At 45.4% G+C, this 16,800-nt stretch overlaps 1 protein-coding gene across 2 annotated transcripts in view; it reads left to right on the forward strand.

Moving 5' to 3' along the window:
* Positions 1-15,787, forward strand: part of FILIP1 (filamin A interacting protein 1) — a 92,436-nt gene extending 76,649 nt beyond the window's left edge. The window contains exons 6-7 of one of the 2 annotated variants that reach the window (XM_038761158.1): positions 4,112-4,336; positions 15,082-15,787. In XM_038761158.1, the coding sequence (XP_038617086.1) occupies positions 4,112-4,318 (207 nt within the window). In that variant the 3' untranslated portion in view covers positions 4,319-4,336; positions 15,082-15,787. The remainder of the gene's footprint in view (positions 1-4,111; positions 4,337-15,081) is intronic. The other variant, XM_038761159.1, reaches the window with a different exon arrangement.
* Positions 15,788-16,800: the final 1,013 nt, after the last annotated feature.

Raw genomic sequence — 16,800 nt, forward strand, 5'->3', positions numbered from 1 at the left:
ATTCCAAGGATTTTTATTACATAGCACCATTCAAATTTTTCCAGACACGCGATTTTCCCCTGCTCACAAGATTGAAACAACTTGTGTTGGGAAATATCTATTTCATCATCAGTCAGTCAATCAATCATATTTATTAAGCTCTTACGTGTGCAGAACACTGTTCTAAGTGCTTGGGAGAGTACAATAGAACAGAGTTGGTAAACATTCCCCGCCCACAACAAACTGACAGTACAGAGTCTATTTAGATAAGGTCTGCTTAAAAGGGGAAAGGAGTCTGAGTCTTAAAACTAGTGAGTGCATTTTGATAAATGGACATTGTTTTCCCAGAATAATCTTCTTTCTGGTCAAGTCATCCCATCAGCCACTTTAGCATTTGTGCACTTCGCAATGTGTTGCGCCTTGCCCACCTGCTCACTTGTTGCCAGCCACTGCCCCAGTGGGAACGTGACCGAAAGGGAGTGTGAGTGATATCATAAAAATCTCTAGCAATGTAATCAATCTCTTTGTGCATGTATTCGGTCCCAAAGTTTCCGTGGCTGGGCAGAATCTTATAATGATATTGGTCGCTGTAGCATTTGTTATGCACTTGCTATGTGCCAAGCCCTATACTGAGTGCTGAGGTATCTACAAGATAATCAAGTCGGGCACGGTTCCCCTCCTACATTAATTAATTAGTCAATCAATGGTAATAATAATAATAATAATAATAATGGTATTTGTTAAGCACTTACTATGTGCCAAGCACTGTTCCAAGCCCTTGGGGTAGATGCTAGGTCATCAGGTTGTCCCATGTGGGGCTCACAGTCTTAGTCCCCATTTTACAGATGAGGTAACGGAGGCACAGAGAAGTTAAGCGACTTGCCCAAAGTCACACAGCTGGAAAGTGGCGGAGCCGGGTTTAGAACCCACAACCCCCGGCTCCCAAGCCCAGGCTCTTGCCACTAAGCCAGGCCTGGCTATCAAGCTCTTACTATGTGCAGAGTCCTGTGCTAAGCTCTTGAGAGAATACAATTTTAAAGCTGAGATAACTGCAAGAAAATCAGGTCAGGCCAAGTCCCCTACCCAAATCAATCAAGCAATCAATGATACTTACTGAGCTTAGGTGCAGAGCACTGTACTAAGTGCTTGGGAGAGCCCGGGCTTTGGAGTCAGAGGTCATGGGATCAAATCCTGGCTCCGCCAATCGACAGCTGTGTGACTTTGGGCAAGTCACTTAACTTCTCTGGGCCTCAGTTACCTCATCTGTAAAATGGGGATTAAGACTGTGAGCCCCCCGTGGGACAACCCGATCGCCGTGTAACCTCTCCGGCGCTTAGAACAGTGCTTTGCACATAGTAAGCGCTTAGTAAATGCCATCATCATCATCATCATAATAACAATGCAACAGAATTAGCAGACACAATCCCTGTCCATAAAGAGCTTATGTGGTACTCACATCCATTCCTTGGAGGTGGAGATTCCATCCATTTTAAGTGGTCTTTCCCATTTTTCTTCTACAGTCTACTGAGAGTGAATTCACTCATTCATTCAATGGTATTTATTGAGCGCTTACTGTGTGCAGAGCACTGTATTAAGCGCTTGGGAAGTACAAGTTGGCAACATATAGAGACGGTCCCTACCCAACAGCGGACTCACAGTCTAGAAGGGGGAGACATAGAACAAAACAAAACATATTAACAAAATAAAATAAATAGAATAAATATGTACAAATAAAATAAATAAATAAATAGAATAATAAATACATACAAACATATATACACATATACAGGTGCTGTGGGGAGGGGAAGGAATCACAGGAACCTGATTTTGATCGATTTATTCAAGGCCTGAGAGTTTAGCCCTGTGGGTTTTGGTGTGCTGGTTTAGTCACAAGATTCATTCATTCATTCAATCATATTTATTGAGTGCTTACTGTGTGCAGAGCACTGTACTAATCGCTTGGGAAATACAAGTTGGCAACATCTAGAGACGGTCTCTACCCAACAACGGGCTCACAGTCTAGAAGGGGGAGACTGACAACAAAACAAAACACGTGGACAGGTGTCAAGTGGTCAGAACAAATAGAATTACAGCTAAATCAATGCACGTCATTAACAAAATAAATAGAATAGTAAATATGTACAAGATCTGTGTGGGTGTTCTGTCTCCTTCTGCAAAATGGGGATGACATTCTGGTATTCTCTCTTCTAGCCATCCCCTAGAGAGATGAGGGAATTTATCGTGTCGAGTCACTTGAATTCCAAGTTGCAAACGGTCCATATAAGGACCTACTACCGTTCTATAATAGTACACCCTATGAGATGTCGGACAAAAATATCGTGGAGATAAGTTAGTAACTACTCGGAAAAATAAAGTCAATATACCTAAAGTGATGTTGCTCAATAGTCTGTAGACAAATAGGTAAGTAGAGTTGGAACCGGCTATATCAGCTCTGTTCCTTGCATTTAACAGGAGGAGAAATACTTATGATTCCCGGGTACTTCTTCTATCAGCTACTGGAGAAGGCTTTGAAGGAGAATTGAAGACTTCTCATTTTAGTCACTTCATCTGTTAACTGCTCTGATGGATTTCATTTTTCCTCCATATTGCACACTGTGTTCAGACCTTGATCTGTTGGTCATAAACTTGTGATTTACTAATTTATTTTTAACGGTATTTGTTAAGCCCTTACTACGTGCCAGACACTGTACTAAATGCTGGGGTGTAGGTACAAGTTAGGTTGGACGCAGTCCCTGCCTAATATGAGGCTCACAGTCTTAATCCCCATTTTACAGATGAGGTGACTGAGGCATGGAGAAGTGAAGTGAGTTGCTGGGATTAGAATCCAGGTCCTTCTGATTACCAGCCCCGTGCGCTGGACCATGGTGCGACTCACTAGGCCAGAATGGCATAGTGGATAGCGCACGGGCCCGGGAGTCAGAAGGTCATGGGTTCTAATTCTGTCTGCTATGTGACCTTGGGCAAGTCACTTCACTTCTCAGATCCTCAGTTACCTCATCTGTAAAATGGGGATTGAGACTGTGAGCCCCACATAGGACGGGGACTGTGTCCAACCCGATTTGCTTGTAGTCATCCCAATGTTTAGTACAGTGCCAGGCACTTAGTAAGCACTTAACAAATACCATAATTATTATTATTATTAGGAAATACTGCCTAATAAGAAGGTGGCTTGAAGTTAGAAGACTTAGCAGTACCCGGGCGAGAGAGTAAGCAAGCCCTCATCTCCAGAGTTCGGGCATTGTTTGGACAGCTGAAAACCAGAGAACATTGTTTCCAACAGATTGAGCTTTGGACATGGAAATGTAGAATTAGAAATATAGAATTCAAAATTGTGCCCCCCATCCCTGCGTACTGCATAGCACTGCAAGCAGTGATATTCACAGGGATGTTACAGAAGTTTGCCTTCTTCCTTCAAACCACTGGCCCAGCCTCTGACGGCTGTTTGAAGGGCTAACCAATTTCTGGGTATCATCGGAAAGGGGAAAGAAAACCAATCAAGAAGCCCCTGTAAAAAACAGCGGTTCAGTTCCGGTCAGTTTGGCTTAAGACGGACGAGCTAGAGTTGGAGGAGGAACAGAAGAGGACAAATGAGGTGATCGGGGACACTGAACAGACTCTGTATAAAAATAGACCAGGATTCTTCAGGCAGAGAAGAGCATTTGATCGGTCTGATTTCCCCTAGGCTTGGCCTAGGGAATTAATTGAGTGGAACTCTTTTATCCTGCTTGATGCATTTGGGAGTCACAGCTGGGGATGGCCAAGTCAGAGTCGGGGTCCCGAGAAGGTGGTGATCTTTAGAGGGAGGGGCCGTGAGTGTTGAGCTCACAAATTTTACCTTGGGAACCCAAGTTTCTCCTCAGGCCCACAATGCACCCTTTGAGAAAATTCGAATGAGAAGATTATCTCCCCTGAAGGAAGAATTAGCAAAGGGCAGAATCCATCTTGGATCAGTCCCCATCAGTACCAGGCTTCATTTCTGGCTCTTTCCCGCCACACTGGAGTAGAAGGATCAGTCCCTCCCCTTTCCACCTCCAGGGCTGCTCAGGCAGTGACCGAGTGAGGGAAAACCCTTCCGCGGAAGTTGACACCAGATTCCTCTTTTCTCTTCCAGTCAGGACAAGACGGGTCTCCCCAGCGGCCTGCTCCCACCCGAATCCCCATGTCGAAAGGTATGAAAGCAGGAAAGCCGGTAGCGGCAGCCCCAGGAGCGGGAAATCTGACAAAATGCGAGCCTCGAGCTGAGACTCAGTCAATGAAAATAGAACTGAAGAAATCTTCAGCCAGCAGCTCTACACCTCTGGGAGGGTACAAGGGATGAAAGGCAGTGGCCCAGGGGGTATGTTATGGCGCTTACTGCTTCTGTCTCCTGGAAACCAGCCCCTGTCTGTGAGTGGCAAGCACTGACTGGTACTGATCCGTGTCCCGAATATACCATTCACCAAATAACCAACTAATACGCGTATGCCCCACCCGATTGTTCTGCTGTTTCCATGCTGGAGGGAAACCTGGGAGTTAAAACGATGTTTGCAATCAGGAGACTCCAAAGGAAAAATCGCTCTGGCCCAACATTGAGCCAAGCTGTCCGGTTATAATCTTTGACTAAGCTTTGGGTGGGGGGAGAAACGCTCTAAAATCCCTCTTGACCAGGGCCGAGACTGACACGCCCCCGGTGACCTGGGACGTGGATTTCCAAAGTTTTCTTTAAAATGATTTCTCCCAGTCACCGGGTTGGAAATGCGAAGGCCACAGAGGTCGCCTTTGCCCCGGGCTTTTTCTGGAAGGCCTGGCGTGGGCCCACGGTCCTACTAAACGTCCCTCTGTCCTGACTGAGCATCTTTCTGAAGGTCTTCTGTGAAGTCCGGACTGATTGCAAACAGAAATTCTTCTCAGGTCTGGGAGAACCCCCACTGTGAAACAGATTCTCCTATTTTCCCTCCCCCAGAGGTAGTGTTGTATTTGCCCCACTCAAATATGTTTTCTCTGTGGATTAGGATTTGGGGGCAGGGGCTGTTTTCAGAGACCATACATTTTTCTCAAGTGCCTTATCTTTTCTCCTTATTTTTGTGGCGGGCCAGTTTTATTAAGCATTACAGGGGGCAGGATGTGGCCACACAAGTCAGTCGGCGCTGAGCCCAAGATCCAGAGCCATGAGTCACAGTGGAGCAGGCCCAAAGGTTTGGCTGTGATCCTTCCCTCCCATCCATTAGAGAAGCAGCATGGCCTTGTGGATAAAGCCCCTGCCTGGGAGCCAGAAGGACCTGGGTTCGAATTCCGACCGTGTTGTTCGTCTGCTGCGTGACCTTGGGCAAGTCACTTAGCTTCACTGTGTCTCAGTTACCTCACCTGCAAAATGGGGATTAAGACCCTGAGCCCCACGTGTGTCCAACCTGATACCTACCCCAAAGCCATATTTGTCTCACATGATCTACTTTTAGACAGATTCTCCATTTAGGCAATGATTTGGCTTTGAGCCACTCAGAGGGAAAATTTTCAGTCAGTCTGCGGTATATGTTGCCAACTTGTACTTCCCAAGTGCTTAGTACAGTGCTCTGCACACAGTAAGCGCTCAATAAATATGATTGATTGATTGAGCATCTACTGTGTACAGTACTCTGTACTATACTAAGAGTTTGGGATTCCGTTATGCAACACAGCTGGTAGGCATGTTCCCTGCCCATAAGGAGCTTTAGGGAACTGAGGGCAAAGAGTTTACTGCACAACAGATATTGGTTTAATTAGCTAGTGTAACATTTTAGGAAGCTGCTGGGTAAATTTTGTTGGGCAGGACACGTGAATTCTGGTCTTGAAATCCTGTCTTGTCAAAAAGAGCCTTCCAAAGCTGTATTCTTCCATGTTCAACCTCTGAGTTTCCATGGGGATATACGAATCATTTTAAAAGTTGAACGGAATCTTCTCTAGACTGTAACCTCATTGAAAGCTGGGAATGTGTCTGCTGATTCTGTTGTGTTGACTCTCTCAAGCACTTAGTACAATGTTTTGCAAAAAGTAAGCCTCAATAAATACTATTGATTGGGTCCCAAGTCCCTAAGGTCGTGGAATCTAATGCAGCCTGCCTGGGACTTCATACTTCTTTTTACATTATTTGTTAAGTGCTTACTATGCGCCAGGCACTGTACTAAGCCCTGGGGTAAATACACAATGATCAGGTTGGACACAGTCCACTTTCCACAAGGGCTCACAGTCTTAATCCCCATTTTCAATGAGGTACCTGAGGCACAGAGCAGGGAATTGACTTGCCCAAGGTCACGCAACAGACAAGTGGTGGAGCTGGGATTAGAATCCAAGTCCTCTGACTCCCAAGATCCGTGTTCTTTCCAGTAGGCCACGCTGTATCCGGTCAGATGGGAATGAGGTTTCTCCGACATGATAACTGGAAATTCCTTTAGAAAGATTAGAGGAAATTTGTCGTGTCCGCACAGCCCGGGGGGGAACACTCTGTCACCGGATGACAAAGAAAATAAAAGTGACTTTCAGTTCCATGATTCTAAGGTATGCCCCAGATTGAATTTAGAATTACCCCAACACTGCAAAATGTACTGTGGATGCATTTCCCCAGTTACTGAATAGGATCTGGTGAAAATCCATTCTACATTTTGCAGGTTCCTGAATGATTCCAAAATCTTCACACAGGACATAGACTCTGGCTTAAAGAACAGTTGTTTTCTCTGAAGCAAGTGAGTGGGTCTTTAGATCTTCAGTTACTGCAATAGTAGATTGTAGAGAAGCAGCATGGCGCAGTGGAAAGAGCACGGGCTTTGGAGTCAGAGGTTTTGAGTTCAAATCCCACCGCTGCCACTTGTCAGCTGTGTGACTTTGGGCAAGTCACTTAACTTCTCTGGGCCTCAGTTCCCTCATCTGTAAAATGGGGATGAAGACTGTGAGCCCACCATGGGACAACCTGATCATCTTGTAACCTCCCCAGCGCTTAGAACAGTGCTCTTCACATAGTAAGCACTTAATAAATGCTATCATCATCATCATTCTCTGGGCCTCAGTTCCCTCATCTGTAAAATGGGGACTAAAACTGGGAGCCCCACATGGGACAGGGATTGGGCCCAACCCGATTTGCTTGTATCCTCCCTGGTGCTTAGTACAGCGCCTGGACATAGTGCTTAACAATACCCCAATTATTGTGTTTTTGCCTGAAAAAGTAATTATCAGTGGGCCTGAACTTACAGGACTGTCTTCCCTCTGAGGGGAAAAAAAAAAGGAGAATACCAAATCTATCCCCTAAAAGCATGTTTCACGTGAGAGCGCAAAATGAGTTTTTAGTGGCTAACCCAGAAGAGTTCTTAAAGAATTGAATCCAGGGGACATTTTAAAACATATTTAGATATATATAACTGGATGCATTCAACAGCTCTTTTATTAGAACTTGCCGTTATTAAATGCAGAAAAAAGACAATTCTCAACTGTTCTTAAACCTCCTCCTCAGCTTCCCCTTTCCCACCTCCACCCTCTCAAATACACTAACCTTTATGTTCTACTGCCCTCTGCTGCTTCGATCGCCTTCCTAAAATATCATCCTTTTAGAGGCATATTTTATTATTATTATTATTATTAATAATAATAATAATAGCATTTATTAAGTGCTTACTATGTACAAAGCACTGTTCTAAGCGCTGGGGAGGTTACAAGGTGATCAGGTTGTCCCACGGGGGGCTCACAGTCTTCATCCCCATTTTACAGGTGAGGGAACTGAGGCCCAGAGAAGTTAAGTAACTTGCCCAAAGTCACACAGCTGACAATTGGCGGAGCCGGGATTTGAACCCATGACCTCTGACTCCAAAGCCCGGGCTCTTTCCACTGAGCCACGCTTTTAAGCATTTACTAAGTGCCAGGCACTGTACTAAGCGCTGAAGTAGATACAAGCAAATTAGGTTGGACATATTCCATTGGCCCACATGGGGCTCACGGTCTTATTTCCAATTTTATAGACGAGATAACTGGGGCACAGAGAAGTTAAATGACTTGCCCAAAGTCACAGCTGCCTAGATCGACTTCCTAAAATATCATCCTTTTTAAGACATATATTAAGCACTTAGTAAGTGCCAGGCACTGTACTAAGCACTGAGGTGGTAATAATAATAATAATGATGATGGCATTTATTAAGCGCTTACTATGTGCAAAGCACTGTTCTAAGTGCTGGGGAGGTTACAAGGTGATCGGGTTGTCCCACGGGGGGCTCACAGTCTTTATCCTCATTTTACAGATGAGGAAACTGAGGCCCAGAGAAGTGAAGTGACTTGCCCAAAGTCACACAGCTGACAAGGGGCAGAGTCAGGATTTGAACCCATGACCTCTGACTCCAAAGCCCGGGCTCTTTCCACTGAGCCACGCTGCTTCTCTGCAGTGATAGGTAGATAGATACAAGCGAATCAGGTTGGACATATTCCATTGTCCCATATGGGGCTCATGGTCTATTATTACTCTATTTTACTTGTACATATTTACTATTCTATTTATTTTATTTTGTTAATATATTTTGTTTTGTTGTCTGTCTTCCCCTTCTAGATTGTGAGCCCGTTGTTGGGTAGGGACCATCTCTATATCTTGCCAACTTATACTTCCCAAGCGCTTAGTAAGTGCTGTGCACACAGTAAGCGCTCAATAAATATGATTGAATGAATGAATTCCAATTTTATAGACGAGATAACTGAGGCACAGAGAAGTTAAGTGACTTGCCCCAAGTCACAGCTGCCTAGATCACCTTCCTAAAGCATCATCCTTTTTCAGGCATATATTAAGCACTTACTAAGTGCCAGGCACTGTACTAAGCGCTGAGGTAGATACAAGCGACTCAGGTTGGATATATTCCATTGTCCCACATGGGGCTCACGGTCTAATTCCAATTTTATAGAAGAGATAACTGGGGCACAGAGAAATTAAGTGACTTGCCCAAAGTCACACAGCAGACAAAGAGGTAGGACCGAGATTGGAACTCAGGTCCTTCTGATTCTGACTGTGCTGCTTCTCTTAATCAATTACTAATATTTAAAAAATACCCAAATGCAACTTTTGATGACACCCCATGAGTCCATTAAAATGAGGTTCTTCACGCTTAATTGGAAGAGATAAAATACACTCATCTCTGAAGTCTGGCTTCAGTTTGGCTTTCAGTTCCTTCTTGACTGCTGACCTTGGTATCAATGGACTTACTGATCCCTCTATGACTTCCCAGACCTGGGTTCTAATCCTGACTTCACCAGGTACCTGCTGTGTGACCTTAGGCAAGTCACTTTACTTCTCTGTGCTTGTTTCCTCATATGTAAAATAGGGATAAAATATCTGTGCTTTTTGCCCCCTGAGACTGTGAGCCCCAAGTGGGGCAGGGATGACCCAATTATTTTGTATCTATCCCCAGCATGTGGCGCAGAGTGAATGCATAACTGATGCCACAATTATTATTATTATTACCTGTTCAGAGTATCTTAAAGTCTAAGGACTATCTCTCCGAGTCACTCAAGTACAGAGCAGCACTTGTAATGAAATTATTCACTGGGTTTGTGACTCAAAGTCATCCCTTAGCTCATGTTTTCAAATTCAATTCTGAGGAGACACGCGAACTCTAAGGTATTCTTCCTTGAAGCCAAGCCTGAGATTTATCAGAGACGAAATCATTGTCGACAGTTTCATAACTCGGGGCAGGCCTCATTCTTGTTTGGTCATTAAGAAAATAATAAGGAAACCACAGAAACCAGGCATTAGTTGAACTGTTTTAGGTAAATAATGCACTCTCCTTCGTTCTGCTAATGTCACATTTTCCTCTTTTTGAGAGCGGACTAGAATCTAGCAGGTTTTTCTGTCAATACTCTCAACTGTGGGGGTCAGGAACTCCGGTTTTGTAAAAGAATCGTCACCGATACACGCTAGCCTTTGCCATTTCCGTCCCAAGGAAATCTGTTTTAAATCCTTCTACCCCCTTGCCTGGACACAGATGTGTTTTCAGAGTAAATCTGCCCAGATGCTGGAATTCCTTTGGCCTGCCAGTTGCTCAGATGTTAAATCAATGGGCTGTATCAGTTTGGGGGATTTATAAAGCACTTGTAGGATTTATAAAGTCCATTCATTTCCAGTTTCTCCCGGTGGGACTTTAGGAGAGAAATCCACATATACAGGCCAGGCATGGCTGGCTCTGAAATTCTTGTGAGGAAATCCTGATATGAATTCTTGAGAGTAGGTGGGGTGAGGCGTTGTTGGGTAGAAATCCCATTATTTCTGCCTATCTCTCCAGCCCAACTGGGTCCATGTAGCTCCTGATTTACTCCAAACTCCGGGTTCTAATCCCAGCTCTGGCACTTGCCTGCTGTGTGACCTTGGGCCAGTCACTTCACTTCTCTGGGCCTCATCTGGATAATGGGGATTGAGACTGAGAGCCCCACGTGGGACAGGGACTGTGTCCAACCTGACAACTTTGTATCTACCCCAGTGCTTAGTGAAGTGCCCGGCACATAGTAAGAGCTTAACAAAATACCATAAAAAAATGTCGCAACTCATCTGTGCCTCAGTTTCCTTATCTTTAAAATAGGGCATTAAATTCCTGCTCTCCTTCCCCTGGCCGGGATTATAGTCTGAGCTGACTGTCCTGAATCTTTCCCAACCCTTAGCACTGTGCTAAACTCATATCAAGCACTTAACAAACCCCTCAGTTTACTATTACCATTTTCAGAAAGGCAAGGTGGTTCAGATTTTAAATTTCAGAGCAGAACTTCAGTCTCTGTGGACTTCTGCCCTTGGCTCTGTCCAGGAGAGTGTGTCATTTCGGACTTACAAGTGCGGATGGTTGAAGGAAAATACGTGCAGTCAATCACACTAAGCCCGCTGACATCATGGTACGAGCTGGAAAGTGTGTCGTCAACCGTACAGCCAGTCACTGTTGAACGGGTGATCCTCGTAAGAGAGGCATCCCCCTTCCCACCTGCAAAATGAACCTTCCCATCCCCTTCTTCCCCTTCGGGACTCACTCAGAACTGGAGCTCTGACAAAGAGGATTTATTTGACATGTGAACTTCACAGGCACTCTTCTCCTTCCCTGCCTGTGCCCTTGGGGTGCTTTTCATTTTTACTGTCAACGGGGATGACTCCTTTCAAATGAGATCAGGACCGTGCACATCTGCATCTGTTTCCCCTGGCTGTGGAAAGACTGACGGATCATGGGCTCTTCAGCTGTAAACCTAACAAAGAGGAGTCACTCCAGCCCCGAGGCACTTCTGTACATATCCTTAAACTCTATTTCTCTCTCAGTAATTTCTTTTAATGCTTGTCTCCCCCTACAGAAATGTAAGCTCCTTGTGGGCAGGGACCATGACTCTCAACTCTTATTTTTTATGGTATTGGCTAACAATAATAATAGTAATGATAATGATAATAATGGTATTTGTCAAGAGCTTACTATGTGCCAGGCACTGTACTAAGTGCTGGAGTAGTTAAAAACTAAACAGGTAGGACACAGTCCATGTCCCACATTGGGCTTACAGTCTTAATCCCCTACTAATGAGGTACCGGAGGCACAGAGACATTTAGTGACTTGTCCAAGGTCACACAGCAGACACGTGGAGGAGCCGGGAGTAGAACCCGGGTCCTCTGACTCCCAAGCCCGGGATGTAGTTGTCACAAGAGGGCCGAACTCGATCATCCTCTCCTAAAGGACATACTAGTCTTCTTGATTTCGTTTTCTCTTTGACATTGTTGCATCACGGAGCAGTTTAGTGCATCATCATCATCATCAATCGTATTTATTGAGCACTTACTGCACAGGTAGCCGAATTCAAGGACAGCATTTGGCCCTCTATCACCAACGGAGATCCTTGGTTGTGTGTAGAGTTTGCTGGATGGAAGGTGGGGTTGACATTCAGTCTTCATTTGCTAACCGTTTAGAACTGTGGATACGACGGAAGTTTTCAGGGAGGAAAGACATCATGAGGACTCAATTTAGCCTGGGGGGACAGGGAAAACGGGAGGACAATGCTGAGGGGGAGAGGGTCACAGATGGATCATTGATTCATTTATTCAAAAGCATTTATTGAGTGCTTACTATGTAAAGAGCACTGTACTGAGCACTTGGGAGAGTACAATATAGCAATAACCAGACACATTCCCTGCCCACAAAGAGCTTACAGCCAAAGGGGGAGAGTTGCCTTGTCTTATGCCGTTGAGTCGACTCCGTGGACAAATCTCTCCCAGAACTCCCCATCTCCGTCTGCAATCTTCTGGTAGTGGATCCAAAGAGTTTTCTTTGTAAAAATACAGAAGTGGTTTACTATTGCCTCCTATGCAGCAAACCTGAGTCTCTGCTCTCTATTCTTTCCCATGCGCTGCTGCTGCCCAGCACGGACAGTCATTAATGTGAATAAATAAATTACCGATACGTACATAAGTGCAGTAGGGCTGGGAAGGAAGAATGAATAAAGGGAACAAGTCAGGCTGACGCAGAAGGGAGTGGGAGAAGCGGAAAGGAGGGCTTAGTCAAGGAAGGCCTCTTGGAAGAGGTGCCTCCAATAAGGCTTTGAAGTGGGGGAGAGTAATTTTCTGTCAGATATGAGGAGATAAGGCGTCCCGGGCCAGAGGCAGGACGTGGGTGAGAGATCGGCAGCAAGAAGCAGCGTGGCTCAGTGGAAAGAGCCCGGGCTTTGGAGTCAGAGGTCATGAGTTCAAACCCCAGCTCTGCCAGTTGTCAGCTGTGTGACTTTGGACAAGTCACTTCACTTCTCTGGGCCTCATTTTCCTCATCTGTAAAATAGGGATGAAGACTGTGAGCCCCCCGAGGGACAACCTGATCACCTTGTAACCTCCCCAGAGCTTAGAACTGTGCTTTGCACATAGTAAGAGCTTAATAAACGCCATCATTATTCTTATTATTCTCCCCCTTCTAGACTGTGAGCCCATTGTTGGGTAGGGACTGTCTCTATATGTTGCCAACTTGTACTTCCCAAGCGCTTCGTACAGTGCTCTGCACACAGTAAGTGCTCAATAAATATGATCGAATGAATGTATGGATGAGATGAGATCGAGGTAAAGTGAGGAAGTTAGCATTAGAGGAGTGAAGTATGCGGGTTGTAGTGAAAAAGTAATGAAGTGATAGGCCATAGATGGAGCAATTATGAGGTCAGTGGGTGCTACGTCTCATTACTGTGTTTGAGTCATCAGCGGGCTGCTTCGGCGTGTGGCTCAGGCCAGCACTGTGAGACGTTCCTGTGAAACCTGGACAGAAACAACTCACTAGCGATCCATGAACCCGGGACTCACACTGCTCATTGTGGACAGGAAATGTGTCTATTGTAAAATTGTACTCCCCCAATGCTCAGTCCAGTGCTTCGCACAGGAAGCGCTCAATAAATAGGATTTGAATGAATGAATACGTGAACTGAAAACAGGAAACCTTTTCTATGTGTGCCGAGTCCCCTAGGCTGGGCTAAACTTCATATCCTTGCACGCCTGTTTCTGTCCTTTGGGTTTGGGAGGGACGCTGCTAACCGTGAAGCTTTGATTTATGGATGCGAGTGTGGGTTGCTACACCAGCATGTGACCAACAGTCCCTCTGCATTGTGTTGCATGTGAAAATTGTCACTAGATGCCCTGTTGCGTTTGTGACCCTTCAGTGACTAGTGCTGGTTTTGCTTCACCCTTGGTGTGACGGTGGTTCCTGCAACTTCTTTTCGAAAGCCGCTGTCCTGTTTCTGACTCCTTCTGCCCCAGCTCACCTGTCTTCTGCAGCCGCCTTCCAACTGTCCGCCGTTACGTCACTGGGGAAGAGACGCTTTTCACTTCTTACTTCACTTCTCTGGGCCTGTTTCCTCATCTGTAAAATGGGGATTGAATGCCTGTTTTTCCCCGTATTTAGATTGTGAGCCCCATTTAGGACAGGGACTGTGTCTGACCTGATAAACATGTATCTGCCCCAGTAATTAGGGCAGTGCTTGACACTTAATAAGTGATTTACAAATACCATTGTAATTATTATTATGTACACAGGTACAATTAAAGCTCTGTACATAGAGCTGCCAAAGGTGATATTTTCTGTTTTAACTTGCCATTTTGGTAAATCAAGAGCTACATGCACCATGGCCCTAGGATGAGTAATAATAATAATCATCATCATCATCAATTGTATTTATTGAGCACTTACTATGTGCAGAGCACTGTACTAAGCGCTTGGGAAGTACAAATTGGCAACATACAGAGACAGTCCCTACCCAACAGTGGGCTCACAGTCTAAAAGGGGAAGACAGAGAACAAAACCAAACATACTAACAAAATAAATAATAATAATTGTAGCAGTTTTTAAGCACTTCCTATATGCCAGACACTGTACTAAACATTGGGGTGGATAGAAGGTAATCAGGTTGGACACAGTCCGTGTCCCACAGAGCGCTCACAATCTTAATCCCCATTTTACAGATGAGGGAATTGAGGGCCAATGAAGTGACTAACCCAAGGTCACACAGCAGACAAGTGGCAGAGCCAGAATTAGAACCCAGGTCCTTCTCACTCCCAGGCCTTTATCCGCTAGGCTAGGCTGCTTTGAATAATGGAGATGGTGAACGTTATTCAAAAACCAGGGTCTGAACACCAGAGCAGGTCCAGGGGGCCGAGGTTATTTCTTCACCCTTTCGTGCTCTACCACTCATCCCTGAGACCTCTCACAAAGCTGCCTTGTCTCCCAACTGGTCCGTGGGACTTAGCCCTTCCCGCTTAGTACAGTGCCCTGCACACAGTAAACACTAAATAAATACTCTGCAACTCTGGCCACATGGACGTTTGCTTAAAGGGTTGTAAAACCAGCTTCCAGAAGCTGCGCGGCCTTGTAAGGTTGTTCTCAGCTCTGCTGTTGGCCCCGGTTCTCAGATTTGAAGTTCCTCCCTAATAAATATGATTGATTGATTGATTAATCTGATCCACGAAGGAGTTCAGAGCGGTGACTCAAATGCGAATTCCAAAGGGCAGGAGGCGGGACTAAAATCATATCTCCTTCAGCACGGGTGAGGGGTTTGTTTTCAGGGAAATGGACCGAAATGGGGTAGATAATAGACGCCACTTTGCTCTCTTTCCTCTCTTTTTAGAAAGCATCATCATTCACCAGTTACGGATGAACCCCAGGTGAACTTGCCAAACACCTGTTGAATGGTAGCCCTTCCTCTGAACTCCGTTTGGATGGATGACACTTCCGCTCCGGTCCACCTTCACTGTGGCCTTCGATGTTTCCGACCGCTTCTGGAATCACTCTTTCTCCAGGGAGTGTCCGGGGGAAAGAGTTTTCAAGCTTTCCGTGGACTCGAAGAAAACTCTGGAAACGGGGGCGAGAGCAAGTTCTACCCTGTGCGAAATAGGATTTGACAGTTCTTTGGCAAAACCTTCAGGTCTTTAAGCACACGCTTGATAGTGTTTGTTGTCTGCTACATAATTTATTTTTATAATCCACTTCGTAATGTGATTTCCCTAAGGTTTTCCATTTCCACACCCCACGGCACGGCTCGCCGTAGGCTAGGCTGTCGGTTCTTCCACGCGCTGGAGCGTTTGGGGTCAAGATTGTGAAAATCGGTTTGCCTCATTTCCGTCGGCTAAACATTTGGAAGGCAAAGATTCAGTGCTCAGGAGGTCTATTCCAGAATAAATTGGTAAGTAGGAGGCCTGGAGATGCTATCGAGAGATCTGCTTCTGATGCAGAAGCGCAATTGTGAATGTGGTTTCCCCAGTGCTTCCAACCATGCTTTGCACGCAGTAAGCGCTCAATAAATACCATTGAATGAATGAATGAATGGAGCCAAGCAGCCCAGTCTTGTGGAAAGAGCACAGGCCTGGGAATCAGAAGACCTGATTTCTAGTCTCAGCTCCACCACTGACTTTGTATGACTTCGGGCCTCAGCTTCCTTCTGTGTAAAATGAAGATTTAATACCTGCCCCCTTTCCTATTTAGACTGTGAGCCCTGTGTGGGATAGGGGCTACATCTGGTCTGGTTATCTTCTGCTTGGTTCAGTGCCTGGCACATAGTAGGCACTTAACAAAAACCACAATTATTATTCGTTATTATCATATAGCTGTCCTTTGTTTTTCGAAGATGCCACTACTGCCAGTGAGATCCTATGAGGGAAAGTGTGGCCGAAAAGGTGAACGTGTGGCCACCCTAACCTCAGCCTCATATTGGCATGTAAAAATAGTCCCTTTTCTGTGGGAATAGATTTGTCCCATTCAGGGCTCTTTTGAGCCTGCTTCTTGTCACCCTGAATTTTTCAAAGCGACCTCTCAAGGAGATACAGACCCCAGTTGCTCCTCTGAAATTTTGGCCACAGTGACATTTGCGTAAAACGTTGTAAACCCGGCTCACTGAAGCCACGGGTCCTCATGGGGGTGTTCTTAGCTCTGCTGTGGGCCCCAGTTCTCAAATTTGAAGTTCCTCATGTCTGTAGCCCAACCATTTTTCGAGGAAATTAGTCCTGGGTTTTAGACTAGTAGTGCCTGGGAGGTAGACAGGCGGGTTTGGGGAGTTCTAGTTTGTGGTAGATTGTACAGGTGAAGCCAGAATCAAGTGCAGTTCAGGTTGTTGATGAGAGTGGGGGCTTGTAGGGAGGGGACTTTCACCAAATACAGCCCTCAGCACTTACTACAGTGCCTTGCACATAGTAAGCGCTTGACAAATACCTTCATCATCATCCCGCTCCCCACATTGGTCTGTAAGCTCGTTGTGGGCAGGGAATGTGTCTGTTTATTGTTCTTTTGTATTCTCCCAAGTGCTTAGTACAGTGCTTTGCACACAGCACATGCTCAATAAATAGGATCGAAT

The sequence above is a fragment of the Tachyglossus aculeatus genome, chromosome 19 (genome assembly GCF_015852505.1).
Source record: "Tachyglossus aculeatus isolate mTacAcu1 chromosome 19, mTacAcu1.pri, whole genome shotgun sequence".
Taxonomy (NCBI): Eukaryota; Metazoa; Chordata; class Mammalia; order Monotremata; family Tachyglossidae; genus Tachyglossus; species Tachyglossus aculeatus.